Consider the following 17,547-nt stretch of genomic DNA (forward strand, 5'->3'; position numbering starts at 1 on the left):
CACACATAAGCTCACCCTCTCGCTGATGCAGGCGGGCAGGTGGAGAGAGGGCACATCATCCCCCCGCGTCGAGAGGACGAACAATGCGCGAAACAGCTGATGACCCAAATATCGCGCGCGAGCGGCAACCTCCCCCCTGACGACTGCGTTATAATCGATAGCTATAAATACGCGCTCGACGACGACGACGACGACGACGACGACAACGGCGACGTAAAAGCGCAGCACAGGCTCCCTCCGAAGGACGCAAAGAGGAGAGAATTGCATGGAGTGCGAAGAGATAGCCAACGCGGAAACGTCACGAGAGCGAGCGAGAGAGAGAGAGAGAGAGAGAAGCAGTTTGCGCGCTTGCGTCGGCTGCTCGCGCACTGCCTACGCTATATGCTAAATCCGCATCGCCGCTGTCTATACATATACACGCGGAGCGTAGGAATAATACGAAGGATACTACTGCGTAACCTTTGGGCCTCGTGCGCACAAGAGAGGCCCTTTCCGCGGCAGCACAAAGCCAGCACAGCAGCAGCAGCGCCTCTGCGTCACTGCGGCACCGAGAACGGGAGAGAGAGAGAGAGAGAGAGAGGGACGACGTGCGCTCGCGCGCTCGATACGGTATAGCTGTATACACACAAAGAGAGGACCGAGTGTCCGTCTACGATGTGTGTATGGAGGCAGGACGAGAAAGAAAGCGAACGCTTCCATGAATTTCCTCGTGGCGTACGGGGAAAGAACCCCCGTGGCTCTGGCCTCCTCGCCCAACGCCCGAAAAGAGGGACGCGCTGCAGAGCAGCAGCAAGGACTCGAAGAAGCAGCAGTAGCAGCAGCAGCAGCAGCAGCAGTTTCATCGATTTCGCGTGCAGCGCACTGGGGGGCGGCGGGCGCTAGAGAGAGAAAGAGAGAGACCGAGAGGCGGGTGGGTGGGGAAGAGAGCGGAGCAGCGGCAGATTCTGCGTGTGCAGCGGACTCGTCGGCAGCGGCAGCAGCGATGTTTAGAAGCGCGCCACTGCAGCCGCGGTGCCAAGGCCCGAAAGTGGGTCAAGAAAGATCGGCTTCCACGTCCAAGATCAGAACTGCATGAGCTATGTAGGTGCTACGTACTAGGTATAGAGAGATCGATCTATCGCTTACCTTGTCCGAGGGGATGTTGCGCGAACTCATCGTGTCGGGGCGGGAGAGCAGCACTTCCTCGCTCGCTCTCTCTCTCCTCTTCGGGTTCCTTCCTCTCGCGGACCGAGAACCGAGAGAGAGCGCACTGTACTCCGTGCTCCGCGCACCACACTCCGTCTCAAACGCAGAGACCTGCTCTTCTGTTGTCGTCGTCGTCGTCGTCGTCGTCGCCGTGCTTATCTAGTCCTCGCGGCACTCGCGCACCAGTCGCGATCCCTCGTCGAAGAATTTCGGAGCTGCTGCGGCGCTCTCTCTCTCTCTCTCACTCTGGTGCGCGGACACACACAGGGGAGGCCGTGCTGTTCCGATTCACGGATTCACAGCAGCAGCAGCAGCAGCACAAACAGACGGACAGTGAGAGAGGAGAGAGAGAGATGAATACGGAGCTGCGAGGCTCCGAAGAAGAGAAAAAGAGAGAGAGCGCGAGCGAGGCTCAGAGGAGGGCTCGGCCGAGGGGCCGCAGCGTTTGCCGTAGCTGCTGCATAGCGCCCGTATCCTCGCTGTTCTCTCTTTTCTCGCTCTTTGCGCTCGAAGGGTGAGGTCAGCAGTCTCGCTGCGCTGCTGCTTCTGCTGCCACGGACGCACTGTATACGCGCACACACTGGCACGGAGCGAGGAGGAGACCCTCGGCTACGACTGCAAAACACCTTCGCGGGACTATTACTTGTAGGCGCAGCTGTCGGGTGCGGAGCACTCGAGCAGCATCTTCCCCCCGAGCTGCTCCGCCGCTTCTATCCTCGCTGCTGGGCTTCCTCGCGATCCTCTTCGTCGACGAGGGGCCTCTCTGCTGCTCTCTGCTCTCTACTGCTACTTCTTCTCTCTCTCTCTCTCTCTCTCTCTCTCGCTCACTCGCTCACTCGCTCGCTCGCTCTCCTACGCACGTCGTCGCGCGCGCACTCGACACGACCAGAGCCCAAACAACACGTAAAATGGCGATCGCTCCTCGCGCGCACTCGCTGCCTTCTCGGCTCTCACGGCTCTGCTGCTGCGGCGCTCGCGCAGGGAGGGGGACGGGACGACCGCGGAGCGAGAGGAGAGCTGCTGCTGCTCTCTGCGTCGCTGACGGCTGAGGATGCCTACAGCTAACTCGCCTGGCCTGCCTCTCTCTCTCTCTCTCTCTCTCTCTCTTTCTCTCACGCGAGCCAGCGACTCTCTGCCGTACTGCGCCGCCACTATGCTCGGACTGGACTCGCGTGCTGCTGCGCGAGTTCGGCGAGTTGAGCCCGCACTCGCTCCGTCCTTGTCGCGAGGTTGGAGCTTTGTCCGCCCGCGCAGGCGCCAATCGCGCAGGTGCGCCACCTTCGACTATTCGGAGCACACCCACGCGCATTACCGACCGAGTCCGGCTTTGTTCTCGCGAGGGGCCTTCTGTCCCCGGTTCGCGGCTCTTTAAGGTAACTGAAATTTTGACTGGATTTAGGTTAGACCGCGGCTCCGATCGAGACGAAAAGAAACGAGGATCTGGAGATTGTTGGGCGTTCGTCGCGCGGTGACGACGATCGATCTGCCGTAGCGACGGATGCTCGAGCAGAGCGACCGCGTTACCGACCCAGCGAGTGCTCTGCAGACGTCAAACACGTGGTCCGCCGAGAGAGCGAGATTTGTTTTGTTGTTTACGAGAGCGGAATGTTGCTTTTCAGGACGAGAATTTGTTGAGAGAGCTTTGATGACTGTCAATCATGTCGCGATTGATCGTGAAGAATTTACCCAAAAATGTGAGTGAATTTGAATGCGACGCACGTATGGTCGATTGTTTAGGCAAATTTTTAAAAATGTTGTCGCGCTTTCTAGGTTACCGAGACTAAGCTCAAGGAGCTTTTCAGCGAAAAGGGTATCGTCACGGATGTGCAGCTCAAGTACACGGAGGATCGCAAGTTCAGGAGGTTCGGTTTCGTTGGCTACAAGACAGAGGATGAAGCCTCTGCTGCTCTGGACTTTTTCCACAATAGCTGCATCGACACTGCTAGAATCACTGTAGAACGATGTGCAGGACTTGGTGCGTATCACTGCCATACCTACCCTCTACCTAGGGTCGATTCATAACGATTGATTTCCACAGGGGATGCCTCTAAGCCAAAGTCATGGAGCAAGTATGCACCTGACAGCAAATCAAGCGAGGCTAAAGAAGCCCCTACCAGTGAGCCTGCGGAGGATGGCAAGAAAAAGAAAAAGTCTAAGAAGGGAAAGGAAGAAGAAGAAGTAGATGACAAAAGTGGGAAGAAGAATAAGAAGGACAAAGAGAAAGAGAACAACAAAGTCAAAGAGTTATTAGAGAAGGTATGTCTTGTTTGCCAAAAGTAAGGCCTTGATGTATTACTAACTCGATTAATTTTTCAGCACAAAGATGATCCGCTGTTTGAGGAGTTTCTTGAAAGTCACACCAAAGGAGATAAAAAAATCTGGAGTAATAATGCTTTGCTAGGTGATGACAATGAAGAGGACCCCCATGAGGATAAAGACAGCGATGACGGTGGAAGTGGTTCAGAAGATGAATCAGATTCTGATGAAGGAGAAGCAATAGCAAAGAAGAACATATCTGATAAGGAGTACATGGAAGCTTTGAAGAAAAAGTCACAGGGACTCAAAGTTAAAGACATTAAAGAAATCGACAAGAAAAAGGGAACAACTAATTTCTTTACTGTGAAACTCAATGGTCTGGCTTACAATCACAAAAAGAAGGATATCAAAATATTTTTCAAGGGAATGAAACCAAAGTCAATAAGAGTACCACGGAAAATCAAAGGCATAGCCTATGTGGGTTTTAAGACTGAAAAACTAATGAAACAAGCTTTGAACAAGAATAAAAGTTTCTTAGGTAAATTTGAGGTATCAAGATTTGAAGGATGCTCAATTTACTTTTTTGCTAATTTAACTTGATTTCAGATGGAAAACGCATTTTTGTGACAAAATATGAAAAATCAGAAAAAGAAGAAGAAAAACAGGACGATAAAAAGGGTCCGAATTTGAGGTGGAAGCAACAAGAAGAGGCTCTCAAGAGTGAAGAAAATGTTGCTGAGTCTGGTAGAATTTTCTTAAGGAATCTGTCTTACACTGCAACCGAAGATGATATTAGAAAATTGTTTGAGACCTACGGTGAGTTTTATAAACGATTTTGTTAATGAGAGGCTAAACGTTCTCTGATAATCGTTTATTACAGGTCCATTGAGTGAGGTGAATCTACCAATAGATATGGTTACCAGAAAGCCCAAAGGATTTGGCACAGTAACCTTCCTAATGCCGGAACACGCTGTCAAAGCATACTCAGAACTTGACGGATCTGTGCTGAATGGTAGAATGCTTCATCTTTTGCCGGCGAAAACTAAAACTTCACCGGAAGATTTGCTTGCGCAAGATGGCCTAAGCTTTAAGCAGAAGAAAGAGTTGAAAGCAAAGGCCGCTGCTGGATCCTCACACAACTGGAATACTCTATTTTTGGGCCCAAACGCCGTTGCAGATGCGATAGCAAACGCTTACAATACTACGAAGGAAAATGTGCGTATTATTATCATCGCTATTTATTTAAAAATGTCCCTCAATGATACCCAACTTTAAATAGTTTTGAATTATACAGGTTCTTCAAGACGGCGATAACGGAGCTAGCGTAGCTGTACGCTTAGCCTTAGGTGAAACGCAGTTGGTGCAGGAAACACAAAAATTCTTGGAAGAAAACGGCGTGCACTTGAACGCATTCAATCAAGCACCAAAAGCCAGATCAAAGACTGTAATTCTTGTTAAAAATTTACCCGCTGGAACTCATATACGAGAAATCAGAGAAATGTTCGCCAAGCACGGAGAGCTTGGTCGCGTGGTTTTGCCTCCATCGGGAATCACAGCTCTAGTCGAGTTTATCGAGCCATCGGAAGCGAGGAAAGCTTTTATGAGGCTAGCGTACTCAAAATTCAAACATTTGCCTCTTTATTTGGAGTGGGCACCAGATGACAGTTTCACATCTGCGCCACCTAAATCTGCCAAGGGTAAAACAGATACAGCTGACGAAAAAGTGCGGAATAACACGAAAGGAAACGGAGCAGTCAAAGCTGAAGGAGGGACAGATAATAAAAATGAAGCTAAAGAAAGCGACGACGAAGAAGACGAAGACGAACCAGAGCCCGACACGACTCTTTTTGTCAAGAATTTGGACTTCCGTACGACAGAAGAACAACTTAGAAAGGTAATTAAAAATAAATAATTTTATTATAACGTATATTAAACTGTGAATTTCGTCTTTCAGCACTTTTCTAAATGCGGTAAACTGCATTACGCAAGTGTCTCGACGAAAAAAGATCCCAAAAATCCCGGAAACAAATTATCGATGGGTTACGGTTTTGTAAGATACAAGTTCAAATCAGATTGCGAGAGAGCTTTGAAAGAATTGCAAACCAGTAATTTGGACGGGAAAACGCTCGATCTCAAACGATCAGAAAGAACATTACAGTAAGATTCATTTAGTTTTCTTCATATTTTATGCATTGGTTGATCAACTATTTATTTAATTTCAGAACTGATGTCATAACTACTGCAAAGAAGACTTCGAAAATTACGGAGCAGACGGGAACGAAAATTCTCGTGAGGAACGTGCCTTTCCAAGCAAATGCCGATGAAGTTAAAGAGTTATTCAAGTAAGCTTTCGTGTTGAGGAGATTAATATGTTCTACAATTGATTAAAGAATACTAATGTCAAATTTATCATTAAAGGGCGTTTGGAGAAATTAAGAGCGTTAGGTTACCGAAGAAAATGGTTGGAGAAGAAAAGCACAGAGGCTTTGGTTTCGTGGAATTCTACACGAAAAAGGAAGCTAAGGTGTGCATTCTCAATACTGTCGAGTTAGAGAATAATTTTTAAACGCACTAACTAATTCTACAATTTTATTACAGAGGGCTTTTAAAGCTTTGTGTCAAAGTACTCATTTATATGGGCGTAGATTAGTTTTGGAATGGGCCCAGACAGATGAAGGTGTTGAAGATTTGAGAAAACGTACTGCGAAACACTTTCACGAAGGTAATAGAACAACGTGTATCATTGGCAAAAATTAGATTACTATAAGCGCCTAATTTACTTTGTGTTATTTCAGATATATCAGCAAAAAGAAGTAAAAAGTCTACATTGGATCCCGAATCTATAGGTTTAGAAGTTGATCAGTCAAATAAGTGAGAACTGTTCATTGTCTGAATAAGTTTGAAAAAAGACAAGGTGATGCAAATTTGTAAATAAAAGAATTTTTATTTATATAGTAATATTGTATTATACGAGATGATTTGTATTAACCAGAAAGTACACTGACGTTATTTTTAAATCGATTATAATAAGTGTGACGGATAAAAGGCGTATTGGACTTGAAAAACAGATTGTCACTATATAAGTGTAAATATAGAAGCATGACGCTCTGTTACTATCCACTTTCATTTTTATCTCACGTAGTTTGCTTTCTTTTATACAAACTGAACGTAGGAAACATTGAATTTTCCAACTATTACCACTTATGGATAAATCATTTGGCATACGTTAATCGACCATTGAGTCGGTCCATCTAAATTGGTATTACTTAATTAATTCATTTTATTTTCATAGAAGTAATAATAATAATAATAATAATAATAATAATAATTCACTATTCAATTTAACTATAAACAAGTTTGACTTGGTCGTTTGAACAGCAAACTCTCGTACAAGGACGAGACTCAGACCCATTGATGAGGGTGTATCTTTTTTTTTAATTTTTTTTTTCTTGCATATACTCATAGTCGATATAGCGATAAAGTCTGGCGAAGAGTGGAAGTCGGTTAATTCATCGACTTGATCGCTATCCCCACCCAATCACAGAATCGCACTTTTACTAGTGCAGCGCACAAAAAATATAGCTATATACATATCTTTATATACACGTTTCCATTTCTTGTTATTTTTTTTTTTAACTTTTTTGTCATTTTCTCTTACACTTAGGATTAGTTCGAAACATCTTTCTCGGCTGGATCGGACTTTCACCTATGGCTCATTGTATAAAGGAAGGTAAACGTTATTTCTGTAAGCCGACAATTTTTTCCCTTTTTATATATATGACGTATATATATATATATATATATATATATATATATATATTGCAAGATGTAAAAATCACAACTTTACGTGGAAAAAAAAAACAAAATTCTTGTTTGACACGCTGACATTTGAAAAGTGACAAAAGATCCACGTTGAAACCTGCTGGTAGTAAACACGACGAGAGATTATCGAGTTGCGGGAAGGGGTTGAAGAACATCGAAGAGAAACGTTTTCTTGTATTCTTGGTAATAATTTGTTTGTTTGTTTGTCTTCCACTTATCAACTGCAAAATTCGTCTATCTCATTCTTGTCTACAACGACAGCCCGCTGCCCGACAAATTGCCGCCTCTCGCTTTCTCTCACTCTCTTCACTTCTTTGTGTATCTCGAGACAAGACATTCCGAGGAACTCTTTACTGTGACTGCTAAGCCCGCGCTATCATGTATGAAGGTTCTTGCCTTTTCTTCGGAAGCGCTCCTCGAGGTAGCCCGGGATCTGAAAAGTTTCGAAAAAAAACACAGCGTTACGTTTTCGCAGGCATTGTTGGCGCTTTTTCGCGATTCATCATCACCAGTCTCCCCCACAGCTTCTCACAGACTGCGACGATTAATTTTGTGTACTACATAGTGTCAGTGGTTGTTAATCTTTCTCATACGGAAGCTTGATTAGAGGATTTTTGTTAATGTACTTTATTTTGTAAATAAGCTCAAAAATATGAAAATTCACCTACTTTTATTCAACTGGCAGACAGAGGAAAGCAGCAGTGACAAGAGAGTCGAGAGATAAACGTTCATGTGTAAGATGAATTTATTTCTGTTCTGATTGCAATAATGTGCCTTGTTCTGTGTGATAAATAGCATTAAAGTGACAACCTTTTTTCGTTTTCTCTTCATTCTCTAAAGTTAGTGTTATTGGAGTTAATGTTAATTTTTATAATTACACAGGTTTATCAAGTGGAGAAGACGCCAAGTACAATGAAACGTAAAATATAAGATCCCTTCTGCCAAAAATGTATATATTTCTCTAAATATTACGGTGTATACATGATTGAGTGATCTACTATACTAGATATCGTATAAGATCGGTTGTAAAAAGTGTCATGGTTTAAAAATTTTCATTTTAAAAAAGGTTAACAACATACATTTAGTTAAAATGATCGATGTTATAATTACAAATCGTCACCCTGGGAGTAACAAAAGCCTCGGTATTGCGAGCCTCGACATACTCAGACATGTAAACAGATTTTTAATTTTGTTTAGTCCACATATGATTAATCAATCATAAATTAAATAATATATAAAGATTTTTATATAAGTACAACGAAAGCACAGAACATTCATTGACATCATTACAGACCCTTTCATAGATACAGTGAGTGTATATGTGAAAGAGTAGGACAGTTGACAAAGCCAACAGAGAATATGGAAAACGAGTCACTTGTCGTCAGGTATTTCATGTTCTTTTTTGCTTGCAATAAATTGTCTCGGCGCAGAATCGCAGCTGAAAGTGACGACAACACTTCTGTCTACACACTACAATGCTAATCGAGTATCTAAACGACCGCGGAATGGTTTTAGTCACAATCGCATAGTCTCGTTCACATGCATGGGTTCTTTTCTCTCTCTCTCTCTCTCTCTTCCACTGACCCGAGGATCATCTCATCACTGTGCATTTTCGTGCAGCATATTCACCGGAATCGAGCAGAGGAAATAGAGAACAGATGGACACAGGATGCGTAATAGATATACATACATAAAAATATAGAAATAGTAACAAGCAGCGCGTCGTATCACGCGGGCAGGCAATGGCTCGCTACTGCAATGTATAGCGTGTGGCGGATGCATGTGTTGTGCAGCGGTGGATACTAGCTCGTCTACAGGGGGTTACTGTAATTTTTCTCTACGATCCTGCTCTCGCACCTTGTCAGTCTGTTATCTAAACATACTCTTTGCACTGGCTAATGACGTTTACACAGTAGAACGTATATTGCGTTCTTGTTTTTTGTTTCTTTTTTTTTGCGATTTTTCTCTCTTTTTTATTGCACTATGTACCCTGCTTTTATTTGCGTCTACACACTAAGCCTCTACCTTTGGTTTTGGTCGGTGCGTGTCCACTGCGTCGATCGGCAGGCGAATGTTCTCCACTTTGCAGCCGTACGCCACGGGCGTTAATTTAATTATCGTGTGCAGAGGCACCTGGAGATACGGCAGCTCGTCTGCAAAAGAGAAGGATTGGGTTGGTTGGTACGGGGCCGAGTTCGGGGTGCCGACTGTTAATAGAGACAGAGGGGTGAGGGGGAGTATACTTCTTTTAGTCTTTCATTGAAAAAGTTGGCTTTGATTGATGGTTCTCGTGCGGCCGTTAATGATGCGAAATGAATTAATCGCCGATTCGCTGCGGCTGCGGCTGCACTTGTGTGAGAATAGCGATTCAGTATAGCTGAAAGCTGCGTCGAAATCAATGTTCGGTATTTTCGCAACGATGAGATCATAGTAAGTGTATTATAGTAAACTCGCTGGGGGCAAAACGTTACTTGGCACTCGTTAATTAAGTCGTCGAAAGGAAACGAAAGTATACACCCCGCTCATCGTGGGCACTGAAAGGGAAGAACAAAGCAAAAACGCACCGGCATTCTTGTCGAGGAAGTAGGCGAGCAGACAGCGCAGCACAGCCTGGTGACTGACCACGAGGACGTTGCCCTGCCGCTCGAGTTCCATGATGACCGGCTCGAGGCGCGCCACCAAGTCTTCGTAGCTCTCTCCTCGGGGATAGCGGTAGGAGAATTTGTTCTGGTCTCTCGCCGCGAAGTCCATCGGGTACTTGCTCTCGATCTCCTCGTACGTCATCTCTTCGCAGATTCCCTGTGGCAAAAATCGATCGTTTTACTCGCTTATACATCGAAAGGTGTGTTGAAAAAAAAAAAGTTAGAGGCAAATTAATCGTTCGACTGACGGCGTCGATCTCGTTGAGCGCCTTCCACCTCTCCTGCGGCGCCTTGACGTGGGCGGCGGTCTGGATGGTGCGCTTGAGCCAGCTCGTCCACACCCTCAGACCCTGGATGTCCTGCTCGGTGATGTAGTTGCCCAGCGCCTTGGCGTACTCCCAGCCGCGATCGCTGAGGTCCGAGTCGCCCCCGATTCTGCCGTCGAGGTTCATCGCGCTCTCGCCGTGCCTGGTCAGGTAGATGGTGCGCGGCACGATGTGGATGTTCATGAGGTAGTAGACGATCCGCGACTGTATGTGGCCCTCGTGCTTGTGCACCAGCACCTTCTCGCCGGTGTTGTAGATTTTCATGAAGGACAGGTCGCTCTCGTACTGCTCGTCCAGCGGCTGGTACTTCTCCTGGTAGTGCTCGATGCGCAGCATAAAGTCCGCCAGGACCTCCTCCTTGTTCATGTTGGTGTAGTCGGGACTGCTGACCTTCACCTGAAATCCCCTCACTCCTAGCTCATCTCTCGCGCGACGAAGCGAATGACACAAGTGATATCAACCGACCTCCATGATGTTCTGCTCGACGATTTCCGGATCATTGCAGACGGACTCGACGAAGAAGAGATTGAAGCCCATCTTCTTGACGACGATGTCCCTGATGAGCTGGCGCCTCTCGACCGTGGAGTTGGTCGCGTCGAAGACCGCGACCTCGCCGTCGCCGGACTCGAGCCACTGGCAGACGTCGTTCAGGGCGTCCATGGCGCACTGGGTCCTTATGGCCATGGCCTTGATGTTGTCGGGCCGGAAGAAGTCGTGGCACTGGTAGGCCGTGGTCGCGTGCCTCCTGTACTCGCCCAGGTTGTAGACCTTCGTGTTGATGCCGATCCAGTTGAGGTAGCGGCAGAGCTTCTTCGAGATGTAGGTCTTGCCCCGGGCCGGCAGACCCACCATGGCTATCACGTGGGGCTTGTTCACGAAGTTCGCTCGTTCGCCTGCGGAATATAGGAAAACATGCCAGTGCTACAGTGGGTATACGTTCTGGAACGGAACATTTTTTGCTCCCCGTAAAAATAGCCGGAAAATAAATAAGCCTGACATACAGTGTTTTATCGATTTTCGAAGTAGGCTGCGAGCTTTTTACAAAGGGCAGCCTTGACTGCGGGACAATCGAGTTGGAAAAATAACGACTTGGCGAGACACTTGTCTATATACGCGCGCAGTTACGGGTCTTCGGAAGACACTTGTAGGACCTTAGCAAAGCAATTGCGTCACGGCTGACTCTCTCTCTCTCTCTCTCTCTCTCTCTCTCGGTTTCAAAATGCAACATCTTTCGAGTTTTGCCTGGGCGAGATAAAAAATAAATTAATCAATCTGATGTCTGCTATACGAGCTACTTAGCGCAACGAGCAATTGCTCGAAATTAGTTGGAGGAAAACGACGCGCCTTTAAAAATAGACATAACGGATGGTTTTCTATTAACTCCGGGGACGTAAACGTTAAACGTTATGCAGTTTATGTTCCAATAAACGGTAAATCCTATTCTCTCGCCTCCCGAGCAGTTTTCCAGCTCGCCTCAGCCGATTCTATACATAGCCTCTGGAGATAATTCAATCGGAGACATTGCATTTCAGATGGCCGAAGCTCCTATTATCTCTATGCTATGCATTTCTCCGAAAACAGGTGTTGGTCGTCGGAGCCAAACGACTCGACGCGTCAATTAAACGCTGCCGTAGAACGGCGACAATACGCGCTTATATCAAAGACTCGGCGAAATCTATGCATATATTCGCCGAATCCTTGGACGCCGCGACCTCGGCTGGGATATCAGATAGCGCGAGCGCGTGGATAAGATCGCGTTTTAAGTATCTCCTCTTTCGGCGCGTTAACGCTACGAGTAGGCGGACTCATAAATTATTCATAATAATTCGATTGACGTTAACGTTTACAGTTAATTCGCGCGTAAAACTGAAGTTTATCTCAGCCAGACATATGACCACGCGCAAGGCTAGGAAATTATCGGCGGCGCGTTTTTAGCGAATCTATAAGCACTGCACACAGTCCTCCAGTGTGGCATTGTAAACAGATTAGCATCGCCGCCTCGTATATGCATGTGCATATGAAATTCCTCGTGTAGCGAAAGAAAAGCGCGGTTCGCTCTCTCGTTTTTATTTATAGACGACGACGACGGCGAGCCTCTTATCGAGCGTAGTTATGCAGCGCTTGCAAAACGAAAACACACGCTCTGCGTGTGATAAGCTGCATAGCTAATAATTGCGCGCTGTCCGAAAAACAAAGTCGCGCGGCAGATGGGCAAAAAATTGAATTCTCGATCGTCGAGTCGATATAGATAGAGAGAGAGAGAGAGAGAAAAGTTGTTTTTCTCGAATTATTCGCGCGCGCGAGTGCTTTATCGCGGCGAGAATTCGGATAAGTCCGTTATGTCACCGAATTCCGTGATAAGGCACAAATTTTTCCCATCTCCCTCTCACGTGAGTAAACATCTGCAAATACTTGTATAATGCAGAAAAATTTCCGAAACGGACGAGAGATAAACATTCGCGATAATGGGCTCTTTCGTCTGAGCAAACTACACGTGTCTGCTCGGCTGTTGGCGCGGACACGTGAATCGTGCGCGACGGAGAGAATAAGAAAACGATTTTTATCGCGAGTTGTTTTTGTTTCTCTCTCTCTCTCTCTCTCTCTTATCGAAGGAGAAAAATTCAGCTGTATCGAGTCGGCGTACATACTTAGTATAGCTGGTGCACGCGCAGCTTGTCTGCTTGTGTACTTTGTACCTGCGTGTTATAGGTGTACTGAGGCGAGGGGGGGGAATCGACTGAATAGACGAGTTAAAAACGCTGAGTGGATGAATCTAACCTCAAAACGCGCTGCCACATCCCTGCGCGTACTGGTCGGTCTTTCTCCGTGAAAAGATTATTAAGTTCATGCTATGGACATACCTCTGATGGGGAAGGGTTTCGTCTGGATGGTGTCCGACGTCGGCCGCGTAAAGTGCGTCTCGATCTTGCAGGGCTCGGGGTCCGACATGGTCACTGATGAGAAGCTTTTCCTCCCTCCGACGTTACCGCAGCGATATTCTAAAACACGTCTTGCTCCGAAAATTCACACTCTATAACAGACGGGAGCCACTCGGTCACGCGCAGTTCTTTCGTCGAGAGAGAGAGAGAGAGAGAGAGAGAAAAAAAAGAAAACAAATGAGACACACAGGTGCGAGCTGACAATAAAGACGGAGACAGAGACTGTATCTATATACTCAAGCTCGAAGCTCCCGCTCGCGGAGTGGCAAGCACTCACTGCGAAAAAAGCCAAAGAGAGTACATACAACACAGGGTATACAGCGTGTAGCAGTCCAACTTATCGTCGAGCGCAGAAGAGAGACGCGAGTATATGTAGCTTATAACCTCTTCTCTCTTTCTCTCTCCCTCTTATTCTCGGCTGCTCGCCGTGTGTCTGCGCGAGTGTCTAATCAGCTAGCAGTCGGAGGAACAACTGCGACGTCGACAGTAGCTGTGGCGGTGGTGGTACAGCAGAAGCGGACTACATGGCGCGACGACGCACACTCTTTCGAAAGTTGGAAAATAAAACCGATGCGGGAAGGCAAAGGTCACACGCTCGTCACTGCGACGCGGGAGGAGAGAGGGGCCGAGAACACGCGCGGACTGCTGCAGACGAGATATCCAGTGTACAATGTCCACTTTGCTCTGCTCTCTTGAGGAAATGCTCGCTCGAACCACCGCTATGCACTCTCTCTCTCTCTCTCTCTCTCTCTCTCGAGGATACGCTCGCGATTGCAGTTTTGCGACGAGACTGACTCGTCTCTCTCTCTCTCTCTCTTACTCACTGGTGTAGGATGGCGCCGGCTAGACTCTATCACTGTGTATGCGCGTGGAGGGAGTAGTAAGTATACGCACCTGCCAGCTGGCTCTTTAAATGCGCCAATAAGGGCCTGCATCAGGGCTACTACACTCGTTCTATACGCCTTCGATTGTCTATCTGCGATGCTGGATTGTTTGAAAACGCGTGAATGTTTGCGATACATCTACTGCGCGCTTTATTTTCGACGTGTATGTGACAAATGAATCGTCGCAACCTTTATAGATTTGATTTTATCGTTGTTGCGTCGCGTCCGATTGGCAAGTCGTCGCGGCTTTAATTTTACACGCTATTAATTATAATTACGCATCGATGTTTGACAAAGTATTCGATTAGCATGCCTTAGGGGGGGGGGGGAAGGTGTAAATTCGAAGCAGCCTGAATTATTACATTCGATAAAAATGCTTGCTATCCGTCAATTCGTTTTCGATAATTTATTCAGTATATTTTCTGTTTTTTTTTGTTTTACAAAACTTTTATTATAGGCAATCGGTTTCAAACCATACCTTGGCTAAAATTAAGTACCAGAAAATGAACGATGGATGAAGTACTGGACGAGGCGAGTAAACATTCTTCGTTACTTTTTCAGCTGGTAATTTTTTACCTATCGGTACTTATCATATACCCGCTCAACGCGCCAGCGCACCGAGGCATCGAGTATATAGGCACCCCAGGCTGTTTACAAAATACATAAGCTACGTACTTTTCATTATCCAACTCCGCCTCTCGCACACAAATACGACGCATAATGCAAAAGCTAGACAGAAGCGCAGCAGCAGCAGCAGCGATTGACCAGTGGCGGGCGAGGCTTAGCGCGCAGATCACGCGAGCCTTGCGTCACACGATGCAGCTGCAGCAGCAGTAACATATACGTAGAAGGACATTGTGCATCTATCTACGTCAAACGATTTCGCGCGCGAGAGGTCTCTGGCGCCCTCTAATCTTTGAATGCTCGCGCTGTTAATTTATGTTCGCTCATCTGTACGCTATTATATATACGACGAAGTGCAAGAACGAACTGGCAATTTGTCTCTAGTTTGCGCTCTTCGCTATGTAATGAGCGCCTATTCTTATTATTACAAAATTGCGCTAATACAAAAATTCGTCGCTTTTTACGAAGACTACAGTTCAAATTTTCAAACGAAAACTAGCCCAACTCACGATTTGCCGCGAAGAGTAGCACAGTTCAGAAATGCGGTCAAGAGTAGCACAACTCGCGACTTTATATTACTTAAAATCTGAGTATTTTACGTTTTTATTGGGTTATTTTGTTGGTTAAGTTCATGAAAACCTTGGGCAAAGACAGACAAAACTCAAAGTATAAAAGGTTTTTAAATTCGGTAAAAAGTTGTAAGTTGTGAATATTTAAAAATGTTCATTAGGGACAGTTTCGCAAAAATCGGAAAATTTTTATAGAAATTCGTCGTTAAAGTTGTGAGAAAGTTTGAGTTGTGCTAGTCTTGGCTGGAAATTTTGAGTTATGACGGTAAATTTGAACAGTGCTACTCTTCGTAGGGAGCGACGAATTGATCTATCTAATAATGTTAATTAATCGCACGTTTTTATTAAACATCGTGCTTCTCGAGGAACGGATTGATCACGTTCGCGATCTTCTCGGGCTCGATCATGTGCATGTGATGCCAGCCATCCATTTCTACGAAGTGAAAATCGGAGCTCTTCTCCTTCAAGATCTCGGTGACATTCGTCCAGTACTTGTCAACGTTGATAAACGGAGTTTGGGAAAACTTTATTACCATGTAGGGGCAAGTGATGAGCTGCGTCATCTCCCTGATGACCTCGGTAGTGTAGCAGGCGTTGAATCCTTGAATGCTGAGGCGGTAATCGCGGGTAAAGTAGTATGTACCGTCGTCTTTTCGATTGGCTCCCCGGATCATGAGGGTCTTGGTCGTAGGGACATCCAAGTTGCTGAATTTAACAGCCTTGATCCATTTGTCGATGGCTACCTCCTCTGGGTAACTCGGTGGGTTGTCTGTGACTTTTTCCTCAAAGCTTATGAGCTTGTCTAAAGCTTTTGCTCGATATTTTGAGTGCTTTGTGATCGTGGTGGGCACAAATGCCAGAGAGTCTATACTTACAACAAACTCAGTCTCATCTGGATACAGTCTTGCGTAATTGTGACAGAGTATTCCACCCATGGAGTGTCCTAGTAACTTTACTTTCTTCCAGCCAAACTTTTTAACTACTAATCTTATAGCTTCTGCACAGATATCTTCACTATACGGGATGCCTCTTGGTATCCAGCTAGACAAACCATGTCCAGGTAAATCTATTGCAAGTATCGAAGAATGCTTCAAAAGTGGAGCAATATTATCGAAGCTTCCTGCATTATCCATCCATCCGTGAATCGTCAGGAGTGGCTGCTTATCCTTGGAGCCCCATAGTTTGGCTATTAATAGAACAAATTTTGTTTACAGTAATCTTCACCGTCTATTAATAATCTGAGGTTAGGGAAGCCATTTACTCACCTTCTATTTTACCCCATGGCACGTCGATTTGCACTGGTGTGAATTCAGCACAGGTGGCCAATTTAGCATTCTGTTGAATTCCTCTCGTTACAACCAGATATCCTAATGTCTGGCTGCCCAGACGTCCAACTTGTTTTGCAAACATCTTCAATATCTAAATGGAAGCACAGTTGCGCGTTAAAAATTATATTCGAAAATGCAAAACAACAAGCTGACGTTTTATCGTATACCAACCTTTATTTTATTTGAAGGTCAATGTTCAACAAATAGCAAGCAGACGACTGAGTATATCTATAAGTGTGACGGGATGACGCAAAAATGAGCCTGAACGCGTTACGTGTACGGCGCTTTTTGGGATATCATGACTCTGCAACTTTATAATTCTCCATCGTACAGATTTTATCAGCAATAAATTTTGTGTCAAATACAATAAAACCTAGAAAAAAATCTGATTAAGAGATACTCCTTCTTCTTGACACGAGTCTAGGAAATTTGTAACTTTGTCTACGTATAGTATACACGCATACATACCTACTGATACCTCTGCGTGATGCATCAACGATACAGCGAAGTACCTATGCTGAAATCTGAATGCAGATGTTGAACACGTGCTCCGCGAAAACTCGATTTAGCAGACCGATCGCGAAAAATGAACATTTGGAGACCAATCAAAAGTTGGCAGCTGACTTTAGTTTGCGCGCGAAAAGCGACCTAACTTTCGTTACATATGAAATATGTGTATGAGTTGCTTTATTTTTTATCACTGTGTGCTCTGACAGTAGACAATGTGTGGAAAGTGCGGCTGATAAATCTTTGCATAAAGTGTCGCTAAACCGTTGCTGTTCTTTTTACTGCCTCCCGCCCAAGGAAAAGGCCGCCACTCCCTATATACGTCATCCCTCGCTGCATAGGTCACAGGTAGCCCAGTAGCTGTAGCTCAATAACGAACTCGAAAAAGCCAGTTCGTCGCGCGCACGACTCGCTTCCCGACTTTTACCGCGCGCGCGCGCGCGCGCACTAAACTCGCGCGCACAG

The 17,547-nt window shown here is 45.8% G+C and overlaps 4 protein-coding genes across 20 annotated transcripts in view; 1 reads left to right on the top strand and 3 right to left on the bottom strand.

Moving 5' to 3' along the window:
• Positions 1-2,621, bottom strand: part of LOC100121505 (ubiquitin-like protein 3) — a 24,094-nt gene extending 21,473 nt beyond the window's left edge. For both annotated transcript variants that reach the window (XR_512215.4, XM_001605067.6), the window contains exon 1: positions 1,126-2,621. Coding sequence is in view for 1 of the 2 variants with exons in the window: in XM_001605067.6 (XP_001605117.2) it covers positions 1,126-1,155 (30 nt within the window). In the remaining variant the exon portion in view is untranslated. The remainder of the gene's footprint in view (positions 1-1,125) is intronic.
• Positions 2,621-6,554, top strand: LOC100121522 (probable RNA-binding protein 19). Its single transcript, XM_001605084.6, has 12 exons — positions 2,621-2,879; positions 2,956-3,160; positions 3,224-3,441; positions 3,502-3,979; positions 4,048-4,257; positions 4,322-4,656; positions 4,736-5,335; positions 5,396-5,598; positions 5,664-5,783; positions 5,860-5,965; positions 6,040-6,163; positions 6,237-6,554. Exons 1-12 carry the CDS (start codon positions 2,844-2,846, stop codon positions 6,314-6,316), a joined length of 2,715 nt encoding a protein of 904 aa, XP_001605134.2. The 5' UTR covers positions 2,621-2,843; the 3' UTR covers positions 6,317-6,554.
• Positions 6,552-14,145, bottom strand: LOC100121543 (6-phosphofructo-2-kinase/fructose-2,6-bisphosphatase). Of its 15 annotated transcripts, none has more exons than XM_032598293.1 (7): positions 13,555-13,957; positions 13,093-13,262; positions 10,697-11,124; positions 10,154-10,627; positions 9,828-10,062; positions 9,289-9,416; positions 6,552-7,696 (listed from the first exon to the last, which is right to left on the bottom strand). In XM_032598293.1, exons 2-7 carry the CDS (start codon positions 13,178-13,180, stop codon positions 7,640-7,642), a joined length of 1,410 nt encoding a protein of 469 aa, XP_032454184.1. In that variant the 5' UTR covers positions 13,181-13,262; positions 13,555-13,957; the 3' UTR covers positions 6,552-7,639. The 15 variants fall into 15 exon arrangements, 8 of the variants coding, with proteins under 8 accessions (XP_032454184.1, XP_016839313.1, XP_016839312.1 ...); XM_016983824.3 differs by having other exon boundaries at positions 9,289-9,470; positions 13,555-13,950; XM_016983823.3 differs by having other exon boundaries at positions 9,289-9,470; positions 13,476-13,950.
• A 300-nt stretch (positions 14,146-14,445) lies between these two features.
• Positions 14,446-17,531, bottom strand: LOC100121557 (probable serine hydrolase). Of its 2 annotated transcripts, none has more exons than XM_008208117.4 (4): positions 17,044-17,531; positions 16,747-16,948; positions 16,513-16,666; positions 14,446-16,433 (listed from the first exon to the last, which is right to left on the bottom strand). In XM_008208117.4, exons 3-4 carry the CDS (start codon positions 16,655-16,657, stop codon positions 15,592-15,594), a joined length of 987 nt encoding a protein of 328 aa, XP_008206339.1. In that variant the 5' UTR covers positions 16,658-16,666; positions 16,747-16,948; positions 17,044-17,531; the 3' UTR covers positions 14,446-15,591. The 2 variants fall into 2 exon arrangements, with proteins under 2 accessions (XP_008206339.1, XP_001605169.1); XM_001605119.6 differs by having other exon boundaries at positions 16,747-16,960; positions 17,044-17,524.
• Positions 17,532-17,547: the final 16 nt, after the last annotated feature.

Source organism: Nasonia vitripennis, chromosome 3 (genome assembly GCF_009193385.2).
Source record: "Nasonia vitripennis strain AsymCx chromosome 3, Nvit_psr_1.1, whole genome shotgun sequence".
NCBI classification, from domain to species: domain Eukaryota; kingdom Metazoa; phylum Arthropoda; class Insecta; order Hymenoptera; family Pteromalidae; genus Nasonia; species Nasonia vitripennis.

Bases quoted from the DNA above. Each gene is read 5' to 3' on its own strand.
- LOC100121522 (XM_001605084.6), top strand. From the start codon at position 2,844: ATGTCGCGATTGATCGTGAAGAATTTACCCAAAAAT. The intron at 3,980-4,047 runs GTAAATTTGAGG...ACTTGATTTCAG, and splicing joins CAAGAATAAAAGTTTCTTAG to ATGGAAAACGCATTTTTGTG. The intron at 5,784-5,859 runs GTAAGCTTTCGT...TTATCATTAAAG, and splicing joins GAAGTTAAAGAGTTATTCAA to GGCGTTTGGAGAAATTAAGA.
- LOC100121557 (XM_008208117.4), bottom strand. From the start codon at position 16,657: ATGTTTGCAAAACAAGTTGGACGTCTGGGCAGCCAGACATTAGGATAT. The intron at 16,434-16,512 runs GTGAGTAAATGG...TTCTATTAATAG, and splicing joins GCCATGGGGTAAAATAGAAG to CCAAACTATGGGGCTCCAAG.
- LOC100121543 (XM_016983824.3), bottom strand. From the start codon at position 13,180: ATGTCGGACCCCGAGCCCTGCAAGATCGAGACGCACTTTACGCGGCCG. The intron at 10,063-10,153 runs GTCAGTCGAACG...TTTTTGCCACAG, and splicing joins CGCTCAACGAGATCGACGCC to GGAATCTGCGAAGAGATGAC. The intron at 7,697-9,288 runs GTAGAGGCTTAG...GAAACTTTTCAG, and splicing joins CGCACCGACCAAAACCAAAG to ATCCCGGGCTACCTCGAGGA.